The sequence below is a fragment of the Typopeltis vanoorti genome, chromosome 8, assembly GCF_054136105.1.
Source record: "Typopeltis vanoorti isolate ZY-2024b chromosome 8, IOZ_Tvanoo_1.0, whole genome shotgun sequence".
Classification (NCBI taxonomy): domain Eukaryota; kingdom Metazoa; phylum Arthropoda; class Arachnida; order Uropygi; family Thelyphonidae; genus Typopeltis; species Typopeltis vanoorti.
The window spans coordinates 142,151,978-142,170,385 of record NC_143556.1 but is presented as its reverse complement, the minus strand read 5'-3'; the positions used below and the strand labels follow the sequence as shown (position 1 = coordinate 142,170,385).

The 18,408-nt window shown below is 38.2% G+C and overlaps 2 protein-coding genes across 6 annotated transcripts in view; one reads left to right on the top strand and one right to left on the bottom strand.

Annotated features, from left to right (window-relative positions):
- Positions 1–18,408, bottom strand: part of LOC150104397 (NAD(P)H pyrophosphatase NUDT13, mitochondrial-like) — a 581,172-nt gene that overhangs the window by 368,379 nt on the left and 194,385 nt on the right. The gene's annotated exons all lie outside the window — the stretch shown is intronic.
- The window catches only part of LOC150104398 (prolyl 4-hydroxylase subunit alpha-1-like), a 356,969-nt gene that overhangs the window by 174,466 nt on the left and 164,095 nt on the right, over positions 1–18,408 (top strand). The window contains exon 8 of the mRNA XM_090396472.1: positions 2,767–2,837. Coding sequence (XP_090252598.1) covers positions 2,767–2,837 — 71 coding nt within the window. The remainder of the gene's footprint in view (positions 1–2,766; positions 2,838–18,408) is intronic.

Below are 18,408 nucleotides of genomic sequence, written 5' to 3'. Positions count from 1 at the left end.
CATATCATCCCTCTTCCTCCTATCCACGAGACTGTAAATTGCATCTTGTCAACCTTTCTTGATATCTAATCAGACCCTTATACAATGAAACAAGAATCTCCTTTGCATCATTCCCAGAAATTGTGTTCTCACAATTTTGGCAATCTGTCCCCTAAATTTCAGTTCTTTATCCACCATCACCCCAAGATCTCTTATTTCCTCCACCTCCAACAATATATCCCAACCAAGCATAAATTCTACATTCCATCTTTGTTTCCCAAATTTTAAAACCTCACATTTTGCAACATTAAACTCACACCCCATTCCCATGCTCATTCATTCAAGTCTTCTTGTAAGGCCACAAGATCTTCTCTAGTCTTCATAGTTCGTCCCAACTTTGCATCATCTACAAACAACTGAATATCCCCATCCAAATCTTTGCCAATATTATTAACATACAGATTGAACAGACCCCTGACTTTCCTCTTCTGAGATATTGCTCCCCTATACACAACTTGCTGATACCTATCAGATAGCCAGTCTCCGATCCAATGCACCAATCTAATATTCAACCCCATCCGCTCTACTTTCACTATCAACTTATCATGCAATAATCTATCAAAAGGCTTTGCAAAATCTAAGTATACTACTGTATCCCTCTCCTCTGTTCAATGAAGCCATCACCTTATTGTAATAAGTTAGTAGATTACTAAAACATGACCTCCCTTTAGCAAATCCATGATGTTCATCAAAGATAATACCATTGTTGTCAACCCAATTCTGGATCCAAGTTCTCACAAACTTCTCCAACAACTTAGCCACAACATCTGACACACACAGATGGGCCTATAATGTGATTCATAAGTTCTATCACCTCCTTTATGAAGTGGCACAATCTTGTCCTCCTTCCACTCCTTACTAATTTGACCCAATGCAAGACTCATATTAAAAAAATATGTCAAGGCAGGCATCAACTCCCTGGCACATTCCTTCAGAATACGTGGTGATATATTATCAAGTTTCACAGCTTTATTAGCAACAAATTTGCTCAATTCCCCATATGCCCCTTGCTCACTTACAATCAGTTTTTCCGCCTCATCGTCAACTGCTCTCTCAATCTCTCCATGATGCATTCACAAGAATGAAAGACCTTTATGAACTGCTCATTACTTCACTATATCTTCCACAAGTTATTCTCATACCAATTTCTCCAATCAATGTCATCCTTCAATAATCATTATTATTATTTTTTTTTTTTTGCTGGCTACATATCGAAATAACTCGATAGGATTCTTTTTGGCTTCATTAGCTAACTGCTGCTCATACGTCACTTTTGCTACCCTTACCTACCAAGTCATCCCTCCTTACCTAGTCTTTGTGATCCTCATGGAATTGATTATTACCACTGCTCTTATGTTGCCTCCATAATGCCTTTTTCCTCTGTATTGCATGCTTAATTTCTTCATTCATCCATTTCACAACTACCTTATTGAATCTTCTGACCCTTGTAATACATTTAGACATTGTTTCTACTACAGTTCTTGAATATCCCCCAAGCCAATGATCTCATTTCCAGCTAACTCCACATTCCATTCTACACCTGCAAGCTGTCTCCTAAGCTCCTCATAATCACCAGACTTGTAGTTCCACCATTACCCTTTTCTTACAGAGGTCCTCACACTGCTGGCAACCACCCAGGTAATCACTTTATGGTCACTCTCATGAACTGGAAGGTGATTTAGCACCTCATTTACAATTACATCCTCTGATGAGATGATCAAATTCAAGACCCTGAATCTTCATGTACCCCTCTGTTACATACTGTCTGAGGTAGTTATCCCTCAAAAACTCAAGAAACTCATTTTCTTTACTTCCAGTTACTATCTCTTCATCCCAATCTATATTGCCATAAATGATCATTTTCTTATTTGCTTGGCTAATTTAATTATACATTTCATAATTACTACCATCCACATTACCAGGTCTATAGCAACATCTGATTAAGTATTTCATTCTATGTACCTCTATCTCACACCATACTGCCTCAAAACCACTGGAACTATTTCCCTCTTGTATGTCTACTTTGTATGGACATAACTCTTTTTCTATCATCAACCACACTACCCCCCTCACCCTTCTTTTTTTGCCCTTAGTCTTCATGAAACACATCATATCCTTATTCATTCTTATTCTGCTCAATACTAACACAGTCACTTTCTATTTCAAATCCTCTGTACACTCTTGTACCTTGGACAAATCTGAACATATCACTGTCAGCAATAAGCTGATTAATAAGACTTATTGTTGTGTATGTCCGCTCAAGGTGAATTTATTCACATTTTTATTATTATGGTACCTCCACATTTAAAAGACTCATTACAAGAGACTGTTCCACACTATACCACCTACAGCTAAACAATAACATAATTTTCTGTCTGTTAACTACACATGTTCTCTGGCTGATTTTCCTGTTTTGCCGATGAAAAACATGTTTCCAAGTGTATAAACGTTGCCACCTTCAACTGAAAACACCCATTTATAAAAAGAATCCTCTTGAGTTTGACTCAAGAGGATTCTTTGTTTGTTCTCTAATAATAATAATACAGTAATTATATTAATGTGTTATTATTAGAATTTATTTTAAACTTCTAATTATAAAGAATTCTTTAAAATAAACTCAAGGATTAGAAATGTAGTGTATGATCAACTAAGGATCTTGTCATATACTGTTATGATATGAAATCTTACATATTTAAATACTGCATTTATGAAATACAAATCTTGCAGCTTAAAAGAGCTACTGTTCAAAATTCAAAATCTGGAGAACTGGAAACAGCCACTTATAGGATTAGCAAAAGGTAAAATAAATAAATATATATTATATAATTAAGTGAGATAAAAAAAATGATGTAATTGCTTAATTTTTTTCAGATGGACTATGCACCATTATTCATATAATGGTCCATAGCAATAACAAAATAAAGTTATTTTCTTGACCTCCATGTCCTAAGATTCATCGTGCATGACCAACATCAGTCAATATAAAGTGTCATACCACTCATTAAACTCATCCACTGTTTGCATTTTCACCAATCACTCAGGCTATGCATTCCATGCATTTGCTGTTGGCCAAGTAGTTAGCATACCTACTCTCCAACCAATAGGTTGCAAGTTCGAATCCCACTGTGGATGTTTGTGATTGTCTTTAGGTGGGAGATGAATTTCATTACCTGGTGTGAGACTACCAACACTGCTTGTTGGAGGCCTCAAGTGGCTTGAAAAAGTTCCATGTTTGTTCTCTAGAAACATGGAACTTTTGTAGAAAAGTTTCATGTTTCTAGAGAACAAACATGGAACTTGTGTACAAAAATTACAAAATGTACTCTAGGTTTATAACTTTTTGTGGGTGAGAACCACACATAGAAAAAAATGCTCCTACCACTCTCCATATCATAAAACTCACTTCTTACCTTTTACTCACATTGTCCTTTTGTAACTTCCAAGGATAGCCTCTTGTCCTTGCTCGTTCTCTTCGTTCTAGAACATGTAAAGTGTCTTCAGTGTTAAGCTGATAATAACCCTTCAAAAGCTGTCATCCCAATCATACCCCCACCCCTTTGTCTTCTGTCCACCAAACTCTGCAGTCAGCATGCTTTCAGTCTATTCTCATAATTGAACACTGTACACTTGATATCGTTTTTGTTATCTATCTCTGCACCCTCTTCAAGGTTACTTCACCTTCAAATCCCAGTGACTGAGCACTGAAATCCAGATGCAATCTAATCAAAGCTTTAACACAATGGGATCACCACACTTTTATCTCTTGTTGTCAATGTCCTTCTCAACATTGCAGCAATTCTCTGAGATGTCTATACAACCTTTGTAATATGTCCTTGGAATTTCAAATCTCTATCCACAATTATCCCAAGATCCCTTGCTTCTTCCACTTCATCCAGTATAACTCAATCAAGTGAATATGAAGTGTCCCACGACACACTCGACAACTTCTTAACACACTTAAACAATCAAGGAGAGCCTCTTGTCTTGCTCGTTCTCTTCGTTCTACAACATGCAAAGTGTCTTCAGTGTTAAGCTGACAATAACCCTTCAAAAGCAGTTGTCCCAATCATACCCCCCATTCCTTTGTCTTCTGTCACACACAGAATCCAGTTCACCTTGGAAAAAGAAAACAACAGTATCCCTTTTCTAGACACTCTGATTACATACCAACCTGCTGGATCCCTTACTTTCTGTTTACAGAAAACCAACCCATACAGGTAGATACATTCACCAACAATCTCACCATCCCCACCCCCACAACAAATGGGATTATAAAAACCCTATATAACAGGGCAAAATTAATCTGTTCAGACAACAATACCCTAATTACTGAACCTAACTATATCCTTAACACCTTCTTAGCCAATGGCTACAACCCCAAAAAAATCCAGAAAATATTAAAACCAGTTACCCCCCTCCCTTTTAACAGAGATTACTAAATCTATCACTATTCTGTATATCCAGAGCATGTCTGAAAATCTCACAAAAATCCGAAAAAAAATATGCCCTGACTACCTGTTACAAACCACATAAGAAATTGACATCCCTTATCTGCTCCACCAAAGACCAGTCACTTTTCCTAGACCTACCTGGAATATGCCAGGTCCCTTGCAGCTGTAAACTGTCCTATTATGGCCAAACAGGCAGGATAGCTAATATCAGGCTTTCTGAACACAAAGCCACATCTGGTTTTATCAAAACAGTCACTTATGACTTGCAGACCATGCATTAGATACCCACCACAGAATACGTTGGAAGAAAGCCACTTTACTACACCACACCAAATATAAATATGAAAGATTGTTCTTGGAATCAGCCTCAACTATAAGGAACTTGCCAAATTTCAACAAATTTGGGTGCATGAGACTGCCCCAAATTTGGGAAGCTTGCATCCTTAGAACATCAGCTCAACAGCCAAGACAATCCAATTTAGCCTGCCAAGGGGCACCTTCAGGACTCTAAGACCAACGGCAGTTGCCTTCTTCAGCCTCATTTGCTTGTTGTTAGTGCCTGCGTGCACATATCATAGTTTTATGCTCCCAGAAGATGGCAATGTAACATTGCCGAAATATAGGAAAGTGTTGATTTAAATTTTTTGATTAATATTTTAGTATACATTGTCATTTCCTGAGAAATTTAAAGTCACGTGTAACCAACATATAAGTTTATCTACAAGAACTCGTTACTTTATTGTAGAAAGTCACCAGATTACTAAAAAAGAGCATCCTTTAACAAAGTCATGCTCGCCTGCACAAATAATATTGCCCTCATCTTCTCAATTCTGTATACGAGTTCTTACCAATTTCTCCAAAATGTCAATACAAACAGGTCTATAGTTTGATGCCTCCATTCCACCATTATGCAATGGCACTATCTTACCTCCATATGATTACTGAATTTAAGTGAAATGTTAAGTCTGTCAAGTTCTAAATACTAATGTAATTCACAGAAGACCAGGTTGAATTCTGTAAATGTTTTGGGGAGAGATATCACTCCTCATCTTATGTTGCTACACAGTCCTTAAGAACAGGGATGCAACAGTTAAGTCTCTGATATAATTTCCAATGAAATCAAAACCACAGATAAAATCAAATGGCTGCATTGCCTGCTAGAAGGTAAACAGCAAAGTATTGTACAGTGTGAGGTGAAAGAAAATAGACAAGTTTTGATAGTAATTATTAGGGATTTATTATACATTGCTTGGTGAGAATATATTGTTGGAGGTAGAGGAAATAAGAGATCTGGAGGTGATAGTGGATAAGGATCTAAAATTTAGGGGACACATCACCAAAATTGCGAAGATAACACAAAGGCTTCTGGGAATATGCAGAGGACACTGACTTGTATAAGTAGGGAGATTCTGGTTCCATTGTATAAGGCTTTGATTAGGCCACCACACATGGACTATTGTGCCCAGATTTGGTCACTGGGTTTTCAGAAGGATGAAGAGATGTTGGAAACGGTCCAAAGGAGACTGACTAAGGTGGATTCTGACCTCTGGAATGTCGAGTATGAGGAAAGATTAAGAAGACATAATTTGCAGAGTCTGGTGGACAGGAGGAAGAGGGGAGATATGATAGAGACCTACAAGTTGTTATAGAATCAATGCTGGAGATGTTTTACAGAGGATAGTGAGAGATCAGGGGAGAACCAGAGGTCATCCCTGGAAACTGTATAAAGAGGGTGTGAATAGGGGAGTGAGAGGCAGGTTTTTTTCGTGCAGAGTTGTGAATGATTGGAATGCCTTGCCTGAGAGTGTGGTGTCTGCAAAGAGTTTGAATGTGTTTAAAACATGGTATGATGAACTGTGTGGGTGATAAAAGGACCTCCCAGATGAGTCTTTGACTCCATGAGGTCTTGGGGTGGTAATAATAATAATAATAATAATAATAATTTAGAGTATAAATTTAGCCTAAGTTAGCTGCAAACGAGTTTGGTGTGTCTGGGTTTTGAAGTTTTTCAGATTGATGTACATTTCTGATATATGGTTTTATCTGTGTGCATGTTGTACCATTTCTTCCTATGATTACAATTGCTTATAAATCTTGTTCACTGATATATTATTATTATTATTATTATTATTAAACAAGACCTCATGGAGTCAAAGACTCATCTAGGAGGTCCTTTTATCTCACACATATCTCATCATACCGGGTCTTAAACACATTCAAACTCCTAGCAGACACCACACTCTCAGGCAAGGCATTCCAATCATTCACAACTCTGCACGAAAAAAACCTGCCTCTCACTCCCCTACTCACACCCTCTTTATACAGTTTCCAGGGATGACCTCTGGTTCTCCCCTGATCTCCCACTATTCTCTGTAGAACTTCTCCACCATTGATCCTATAACAACCCCTTACCAACTTGTAGGTCTCTATCATATCTCCCCTCTTCCTTCTCTCCACTAGACTCTGCAAATTACATCTTTTCAATCTTTCCTCATACTCGACATTCCAGAGGTCAGAAACTACCTTAGTCAATTGCCTTTGGACCCTACCCTTTCCAACTTCTCTTCATCCTTCTGAAAACCAGGTGACCAAATCTTGGCACAATAGTCCAAGTGTGGCCTAATCAAAGCCTTATACAATGGAACAAGAATCTCCCTACTTCTACACGTCAGTGTCCTCCTCATCATTCCCAGAAGTCTTTGTGTTGTCTTCATAATTTTGGCGATGTGTCCCCTAAATTTTAGATCCTTATCCACTATCACTCCCAGATCTCTTATTTCCTCTACTTACAACAATATATTCTCACCAAGCATAAATTCTGCATCCCATCTTTGTTTTCCAAATTTTAAAACCTTACATTTTGCAACATTGAACTCACATCCCCATTTGCTTGCCCAATCACTCAATTTATTCAAGTCTTCTTGCAAGACCACAACATCTTCACTACTCTTTATGGTTCGTCCCAACTTTGCATCATCTGCAAACAACTGAATATCTCCATCCAAATCTTCGCCAATATCATTAATATACAAGTTAAATAGTAATGGCCCTAAAACAGATCCCTGAGGCACTCCACTAGTGACTTTCCTTTACCTGGATATTGCACCCCCATACACAACTTGTTGATACCTATCAGATAGCCAGTCTCCAATCCAATGCACTAATCTAATATCCAACCCCATCTGCTCTAGTTTGACTGTCAACTTATCATGAGGTACTCTATCAAAAGCTTTTGCAAAATCCAAGTATATTACTGTGTATCCTTCTCCTCTGTGTATCCTTCTCCTATTACAATAAAGTGACTGCTTCCAAGGAAGCAGTCACTTTATTGTAATAAGTAAGTAGATTACTAAAACACGACCTCCCTTTAGCAAAACCATGCTGTCCATCAAAGATTATACCATTGTTGTCAACCCAACTCTGGATCCTAGTTCTCACAAGCTTCTCCAACAACTTAACCACAACACCTGACACACAGATAGGCCTATAGTTTGATGCTTGAGTTCGATCACCTCCTTTATGAAGTGGCACAATCTTGCCCTCCTTCCACTCTTTAGAGACTTGACCAAGTGCAAGACTTGTATTAAAAAAATATGTCAAGGCAGGTGTCAACTCTCTGGCACATTCCTTCAGAATACGCGGTGATATATTATCAAGTCCCACAGCCTTATTTACATCTAGTTTACTCAACTCCCCAAACACCTCTTGCTCACTTACAGTCAGTCTCTCCTCCCCATCATCAACTGCTCTTAATCTCTCCATGAAGTCACATTCACAAGATTGAAAGATCTTTATGAACTGCTCATTAAGTATCTCCACCACAGATTCTGCAACAGCTGTCTTTATACCATTTCCTCCAATCAATGTCATCCTTCCATAATCATTCTTTCTTTTGCTGGCTACATATCCAAAGAACTCCCTAGGATTCTTTTTAGCTTCATTAACTAACTGCTGTTCATACCTCTCTTTAGCTACTCTCACCAACCAAGTCACTCTCCTTGCCTGGCCTTTGTAGAACTCATGAAATTGGTTACTTCCACTTCTCTTATGCTGCCTCCACAATGCCTTTTTTCTCTGTATTGCATGCTTAATCTCTTTATTCATCCATCTCACACCTAACTTATTTAACCTTCTCACCCGTGGTATACATTTAGACATTGCATCCACTAAATATTTTTTGAAAATCCCCCAAGCTGCATTGATCTCTTTTCCAGCTAACTCCTCATTCCATGCTACACCTGTCTCCTGAGCTCTTCATAATCACCCCCCTTGTAGTTCCACATATACCCTTTTTTCACAGGGGTCCTTGCACTACTGGCAACCACCCAAGTAATCACCTCATGGTCACTTTCACCAATTGGTGGATGATTTGATACCTCATTGATAATTACATCCTCCGATGAGATGACCAAATCCAAGACCCTTAATCCTCTTGTGCCCTCTGTTACATACTGTCTGAGGTAGTTATCCCTCAAAAACTCAAGAAACTCATTTTCTTTACTTCCAGTTGCTATCTCTTCATTCCAGTCTATATTGCCATAATTAAAATCACTCATAATGATCTCCCTTTTCTTATTTGCTTGGCTTATTTGACTATACATTTCACAATCACCACCATCCACATTACCAGGTCTATAACAACATCCCACCAAGTATTTGATTCTATTCACCTCTATCTCACACCATACTGCCTCAAAACCACTGGCCCCATTACCCTCTTGCATCTCTACCTTGTATGGACATAACTCTTTCTCTATCATCAATAGCACTCCCCCTCCCTTTTTACCCCTTCTATCCTCACGAAACACATCATACCTTTCCATCTCGATTCCTGTCAGGATGTCATCCTCATCTAACCATGTCTCACTTATTCCGACAATCTCTGGGTGCACAGATGCAATTAGTGCAACCATTTCATCCGCCTTGTTTCTTATACTTCTAGCATTGGTATACAAACACAACAACTCATTTCTGGATCTACAGCTAGTTCCACTGATACCACTCACTCGATGTGATCTCTCCATGCTGGACTGGGGCCAGTTCCCTTTCTGCTTCTTTATTTTAGAACCCTTTGCAATTCCATCTGTTTCCTTTTGATCCCTGATCATCCCATTACTTTCCTGCCTACGCATTCTCTCACCTCCTCTTGAAGCATTCACCTTTCTCACGCTGTGTATCCCTGTCCACCCTGAGCCTTGCCGTTTCCCTGCTCCTCTTGCATACCCATTCTCTCATTTTCCATACTCATACCACTCACTTCCACATTCATTTCCACTCCTTCAATCTCTCCTGTCTTACTCTCCTGCTCTTCCACATCACTCCCCTCTCGATCTGATTCATTCTCTCTATTCACTTCTCTACCTTCCAGCAGCAGTCTCTCCAAGCGACTCACACCATAACCACTCAAATGCAGTCCATCACTCCCATACAGCTCACTTCGTCCCTCAAACTCATTCCACACATTAACAAACTGTACTCCCATCTCCTCACACATTTCAGCCAGAATATCATTCATAATCCTTGCTCTCCGCCTCATTTCACCACAATCATACCTAGGCAACACACTGACCACCCTTCCTATCACACTATTCTCCTTTATCTTTCCAAGCAGTCTCCTGACATTCATTCTGACATGCTCCTTGTTCTCTCTCAAATCATTCGTACCAATTAATACAATTAACTCTTTTGCTCGTTCCCGCCTCATATTCAATGCCTCAATCACTCTACTCATTTTACCGTCTGGAAAACATACCTTGTGCATTTTATCCTCTAGCACACCTTTAATAATGGAGTCGCCATACAACGCCACTCGCTCATCTTTTGTTAACTCTTTCATGCCATCATGATTTATTTTAATAGTTTTCACCTGAATTCTCTTAATTTCATTCCGCATCCATTTCATTTCTTGCTTCATCCAATCCAATTCACCTTCTGAACCTCGCGACACATTCACTCTATCATTAAATCTTTCTAACTTTCTAACTCTCGACACCCTCTTCTCACTTTCCCTCTCATTCATCCTTCTTTGTTTCCGTACTTTCGGTCCAACATACATCCAACTTTCACTATCATTCTTCTCACTTTCACTCTCACATATCTTTCTTTGTTTCAGTACTTTCGGACTAACATACGTCCAACTTTCGCTATCATTCTTCTCACTTTTACTGTAATTCATCTTTCTTTGGTTCAGTACTTTCGTTCCAACATGCGTCCAACTTTCGCCATCAGTCATTCTTTTTTCGCTATCATTCATTCTTTCGATTTTTTTTACTTGGGATTTCTGCACCACGCCATTTCTACTTTCGTTCGTTCTCTCAATTTCGTTTCTTTCAGCCTCACTTTCGTCCCTTTTAACATCCATTACGGTTGTCAAATCGCTCTTTTTCTTTTTTCCTGATTTTTTAACATTTTTTCGCCTGTCTTTCCTGCCATCCTTCTCTTTCAAACGTGCACTCGCGACACAATCGGTACTAGCACTTTCTGTCATCAACTTCATATTCGCATTCATCAATTCCTCGTTCAGGTCACATTTCGCACACACCCTTCTTCCATCCGCACTAAACATCCACAAATCATTTATGTAATCGAAGGAATACATATAACAGACCTCACACTTAACGAACCAACTGAAATCCAAATTAAAATCATGGAATGACAATGCCGCCGCCATTTTTTTTTTTTTTTTCTCTGCAGGTTACTAGGTCTAATATTAACGTTTTCGTATTTAGTTTAAGCAAGAAAAAAAACCCCACACTAATAATATCGGTAGCGTACAACGTTTACAGCCGCTCCTACTTAAACAATTACGCATATATACTTAATTATTCCTAGTAAAACTTATCTGAATCAGGAGCTCTTCAAAACACGTTCGTAGCGCTTGACCCACTAGCGCCCCCTTTTATGTTGAAAGCCTAGTCAGCAATCATTTAATGACTATATTTTGAATTAGATTATCATTACATCAACCTCCATGAGGACAGTAGACTCATTGTGGGAAGTTTAACCAACCAACAACAACAGCAAATTAATCATATTAATCCTTAAAATCCTTAACAATTCCAGCATTCACAATGCATTCTGGTACTGTACGCCCACAGATGTGCGACCCTTCGATACCTCTGCGCATCTCATAAGAAGGAGAATCCATTCTGATAATAGGGTAATCAATCCATATTGCAGGATGAGTTGTTCATTATTACATGTCAGAAAATTAACTTTTCTTTTATGAATATTGTAGTTTTTAAAGTGGTAACTATTTTGCTTGTATAATAGTTGGAAAATATTTATCTATAAAGCACATGATTTCACATGTTGGTGACCAATTTGTACATCCTTTATTTTTTTCTCTCCTTCAGCATGAATTGACTATTCTTGGCAATCTGTCAGCCCTAGTGCTATGAACTATGGGTATACAATAATGTGTTCCACTCATCCATAATTCTCTATATTAAAGATCTATTCCTCACTCCTTTAAACAGCCTCCAGGGATATCCCATTATTTCCTCTCTTACCTTTAGTTTCTTTATAATTCCCTAAGTAATATCTGATAAAATAACCTCACCAGTTTAAATGTCTCTATTATATTATTATTATATTAACATTAACTTCCATGGAGTAAGACTTATTGTAGGAGGTACACAAAGCTCATCCAATCATGCATTAAACTAATTCAATGTGTCTACATTCATAACTCACTCAGGCAATTCATTCCACTCACCAACTGCTCTCCATGTAGAGAACCTTTTCCTCACTTCTCTGCTCACTCCTTCCTTATACAGTTTCAAGGGATGACCTCTTGTTCTACTCCCCTCTCGCATGTTAACCTGATAACAACCCCTGACTAACTTGTGCACAATAATCCACATGATTATTGTGCACAATAATCCACATATATTAATACCTTATACAATGGTATCATAACCCATTTATTTCAGCATGTCTGTCTGTGTTCACTGGGCATCTACAGATGCCGTATGGTCACTCCGATGCTCGATGATGTTCCACACTAGGCCGCGCCATGTAGTCCTATTGTTTGCCCTTCTGGCAGCCTCAACTCTCTGAAGATCAGTCACTCCACACACGCCATCCATCCATCTCATTGATGGTCTACCCCTGCCTCTTTTTCCAGGAACTTTACCTTCTATTACTGTTCTTAGAAGTCCTCCTTCCATCCTTTCTATGTGTCCAAAATATTTTAATTTTCTTCTGTCAATATCCTTAAGGAGCCTTAAAGTTCTACTAATCTTTTCTAACACCCATTCATTTGTACGCCTTTCAGTGTATGATATCCTCAACAGCCTTCTGTAACACCACATCTCAAAAGCAGATATCCGTTTCTTATCTGACTTCTTTAGGTTCCAAGTCTCGCATCCATAAGTTGCTGTTGGAAAAACAACTGCATCCAAAATCCTCAACTTTGTTCCCATGGAGATAGATCCATCCTTCCAGATTTTAGACAGGTTTCTGACTGCTGTTGTTTTAGCCATTCCTAACCTTTTTCTGACATCTTCTGAACAGCAATGCTTCACATTAATAATAGATCCCAGGTACTCAAACTTGCTGACTTCCTCAATTCTTTCTCCATTAAGATACATTTGTTTCTCAAGAGCTTCTCTGTTTGTTTTTCCTTTGAGAACCATGATCTTTGTCTTGCTAGAATTGAGTTGAAGTCCTCTGTTATTACTGATCTTGTTAACTTTGTCAAGAATTAGTCCTAGTTCTTCCATGTCATTACAAAGGAGTACTGTATCATCAGCATACCTCAGATTACTGATCAATCTATCTCCTATCGTAATTCCTGTCTTGAGCTCATCCAATGCTTCACGCATGATGTCCTCTGCATATATACTAAACAACTGAGGAGAAAGTAAACATCCTTGCTTAACTCCTTTTCCAACTTGAAGCCAGTCAGTCAATCCAACACCTGTTCTTACTGTGGCTTCTTGCTCCTTATACAAGTTGGCTATCAACCTGATAGTGTGTTGAGGAAAACCCATTCTTTTCATTACTTCCCACATTTTCACATGCTCAACACAGTCAAAAGATTTAAAGTAGTCTAAGAAACACATTACCAGAGGGAGTCTGAATTCTTTATATTTTTCTAAGGCAAAGGATCTGATCTCTGGTGCCCCTACCTTTCCTAAAACCTGCTTGTTCCTCAGGCATCTCTGCCTCAACTTTGGCCTCAATCCTATTTAGCATGATCTTTAATAAAATTTTGCTTGCATGAGATATCAAACTAATAGTTCTATAATTCTTGCATGTCTTCATATCACCTTTCTTGTGTAGTGGTATGAAAACTGACTTCTTCCAGTTTCTAGGCCATGATCCTGTCTCCCATATCCTTGTAATCAATCTATGAAACACTCTTATCCCTCCATCTCCTGTGGCCTTAATTAACTCTGCTGGGATTTCATCTGCACCTGGGGCCTTATTGCTGTTGAGCTGCTTAATTGCTCTTTCAACTTCATGCCTAAGTGGAGAAGGTTCCAAATCAAAATTTTCTTGGTGGGAGGACTCCACATTTTCTTTATCCACTCTGCTGTACAGTTCCTCACAGTATTCTTTCCATGTGTTTTTGATTTCCAACTCTTCTGTTAGTAATGATCCATTCTGTCTTTGATGACAGGGTGCTCCATATTACTGCCATTATCCAATGTGGTGTCTTCACAACTTGTGCAATGTGGCCCCTGAATTTCAGGTCATCCACCACTTCCAGATCTCTCATCTCCTCTACCTCCTTTAACGTTTCCCCACCATGTGTATACTTTGCATCACATTGTTGCTTACACAATTTCAAAACTTTACACCTTGCAACATTGAACTGATAGTTCCACTTACTTGTCCATTCAAGCAAATCTATTTAAGATCTCCTGTAAGGCTGTAACATCTGCTTGACTATTATATTATTAACATCTAACCTCCATGAAGTCAGACTTATTGTAGGAGGTACAAAAAACTCATCCAACCATGCCTCTGTAAACGGTGGTGTTTCTTTGCTCCTTTGTAAACTTTGGAGTTAACTATTTATGCTGTATTATTAATTTCTTATTCCTGGTTCTATCTCTTACTCTACTTTCTGTGACTCTATATTCTTATACCTGAGAGCACTAGAAAATTATTTTTATTTAAATGCTGTGCCACTAGGACTCCTTGTGGTATAAGAAATAGTAGTACTTCCAGTATGTCCTAATCTAACACAAAATCCTCTCTTAATTAAATCACAGTCGTGGCTTTCTATGAGTTCACTATCTTATCATTTATTTCCCCGCTCACAGGATCATTTTTATTTGGAAACAGTGCATTGTATATTAAAGATCAGGTGGTACTCATTGAATATAAATAACATGCATGTTTATTAAATACTAAGACTGAATATACAATACACGAAATAGGGAAGTTGCTTCTTATATCTTTAACTTAAGCTACACTCTATATGACAAACTTCTACAGCATACTTCCACAATTATGTAACATATCTTACAAAATCACTGCAATATAATTTATGACTACTATTTTTTAGCAAACTAATTTAGAACAGAATCGCTATGGTAATTTTCTGTAATTATGCAGCATAAAGCCTTAGAATTCCTTACAATTAACAATTAAACATTTTGCCCAATCACTTCTTAGGAATTTGCTATGCTCTGATCCATACACTTAATAATTCCAACCATAAAATTGCATTAATTATTTTCAGGCTATAACTATCTTATCACATTAAACTTAGCAGTCCATTAAGGACTGCTAAGTTTAATGTGATAAGATAGTTATGTGATGCAAGGGAACTACCAAAGGGAATTAGCAAGCTAATTCCCTTTGGTAGTTCCCTTGCATCACATACAAAGTAATATACAACAATTGACTTACATGAATTCTTTTTGCCTTTAGTGCACTTCTTCTCTATTCGTCTCGGAGTCCATAGTTTCCTTTTCCATCTCGGGTTTTGAGTTCTTTCCTTAGAGCTTTACGGAGCCCTGGCATTTCATTCAGAATGATTGAAGAGTCTGAAGCGCGATTTCCCGGTGTCTTGGAGCTTTGGGCAAAGGGAATTCAGTGTATGGAGCACATGCAGATTTGTCTGATTGGCAATGCATCGGGTCCAGCTTGGCTGCTCCCTCCGTAGTTAATCACTTCTGGTAACCATCATTTTTGATCTGGATGATTTGCCGTGGATCGACCTCCTGCTCTTTCTCTCCTCCCAACTTCTGTGTGTCTTAGCCGAAAATTGTCAATCCCGATGGTTGAAGATCCTAGCCTTATATTCAGTCTTCTACGGAACCTTGGGTTAGCGATTGAAACCCCAGAATATTTCCTCGTGACTCTCTTGATCTAATGTTTCCGCCGACTTCTCTTTTCTCCCCTTTCATACATCTTTAATCAGTTTTACCGGACTGCGGAATTATGTTTGATTCATGCTGCCCCTTTCTCTACTGACCTTGAAGGTCGTCTTAGACTGAACTTGTAAACAAAAGGGTTCTCTTATACTACAATCAGAGCTCTAACTTCAAATAACATTCCGATGGCAAGGCACTGCCCTTGGCTTTACCATTTTAACATTCCTTGTTTATGCGAGAGAGCAAGCTAATTCCCTTTGGGCTTTATAGATAGGCTTTTAGTATTCTATTTACAATAACAAAGTTTATTTTTACAAGCTTTCTAGATGTGACCTCTGTAAAAATCGATGCAAATAAAAAAATTGGAGAACATTCACGCTGCATTGAATTTTACACCTCTACCCAATTTTGCATCATCTGCAAAAAAAAAAAGGTGCATATCATCAGCTAAACCCATATTAATATCATTATTATACAAACTGAACAACAATGGCCAGAATACAGATCCCTGAGACACACCACTATTGACCTTAATCTTTCAAGATAATGCACCGCCATGTACAACTTTCTGATATATATCTGACTGTCAGTCACTGATCCAACCCAGAAGTCTGTTATTCAATCCCATCTGTTTCATTTTATTTAACAGCTTGTCATATGGCAGTCCATCAAAGGCTTTTGCAAAATCAAAGTATACCACTGTATATGCATCTCCCTTGTCCAAGACATTTGCAACTTTGCTATAGTACATAAGTTAGTAAAATATGATCTACCTTTAAACAAACCCATGATGACAACCACAAAGAATACTGCTGTAATGAACTCATTTCTGAATCCTACTTCTCACCAATCTCACCATTCCTGCACCACAACTCTATATATACAGATTAGCCTATCATTTATAGCCACAGCCTTATCACCACCCTTACGGTGGAACAATTTTACCTTCTTTCCACTCTCTTGGAACCTGTGCTGTTGTATAACTCTTAATAAACAGGCATGCCAATGTTCCTGTTGATTCCATGGAATATTCTCTTAGGACAGGTGGTAATATTTCATCAAATCATATCGTCTTAGTGACACCAAGTTTATTTATTTCATTATATACATCCTGCTCATTCACAATTAAACCATCCTCTTCTATGTGCTCTACACTTGAGTTTCTCATAAATTCCACCCTGATGAGGATGAAACACCCTTATAAATTGATCACTAAATACCTCAAGAATGTCTTCTGCATCAGTCACCATTCTACCATTTTTAACCATTAAAAACATCTTATCATAATCATTCTTCCTTCTACTTGCTACATATCTAAAAACTCTCTAGGGTTTTTCTTCATCTGATTTTCTAATTTCTGCTCATACTGCACTTTTGTTGTCCATACTAACTCAGTGATTCTCTTGGCTTGCTCTTTATACTCTTCATTTTACTGATTATTACCATTATTAATCTTGTACTGCCTCCAAAGTGTCTTCTTCCTCCTCTAGATTTCATGCTTAATCCCCTCATTCATCCATTTTACACCTATCTTATTCAGCCTTTTGGCCTTTGGAATATATTCACATATGGATGCTATTATGTTTCTTTGTCAGTTTCCAAGCAGTATTTATTTTCTTACCACTCAACTCCTCATTCCATGCTATAGCTCCAAGCAATCTCCTAAACTTGTCATAATCATCAGCCTTGTACTTCTACATATATCCTTTTCTCAGAGAAGTCCAAGCTACATTTATTTTCTTACCACTCAACTCTTCATTCATCTGGGTTATGGTTATGGCTAACCATAACTCAGGTGATCACTTCATGATCACTCTCACCAACTGGAGGAAAGTGCTAATTCTCACTCACAATTACAACCTCTGATAAAATTATCAGATCCAAAACTCTTCATCCTCATGTGCCTTCCTTTACTTTTGCCTGAGATAGTTGTTTCTCTCTAGAACTCAAGAAATTCATTTTCGTTATTCCCAAATGCTATCTCTTCATTCCAATTTATACTGCCATAATTAAAATCACCCATAATAATCAACCTTCCTTTGTTCACTAATCCAAGATGTTTATACTTTTCATCGCCATCCTCCACATTCTATAGCAACATCCAACTAAACATCTCTTCCTGTAGACCTCCAGCTCACACCACACTGACTTATAACCGCTGTCACTATTTCCCTCTTTCGTGTCTACCTTATATGGACATAATTCCCCTATCATCAGCAACACTCCCATCATGTCCTTTCTATCCTTGGGAAAAACACTACCCTTCCATTTCTATTCCTGTTAGGATATCATCTTCATTCAACTTATTCCAATGAGTTTGGGCAAATAAACTCAATAACTGAAACCTTTCACATCACTTATTTCTGATACTCCTGGCATTAGTAAATAAACACAGCAGTTCACTTTTAAGTCTATAACCAGTACTTTCACCAAACCTACCCTTGACCAATCACCTTTATCACCTTTTACCACATATGTCTGCTCAATCTCAATTACGCCACTCACATCCCAGTCTATTCTACTTCTATGCTCTTCATCCTCATGCATACATTTGATACTGCTTTTATCATCCACTTTCCCTG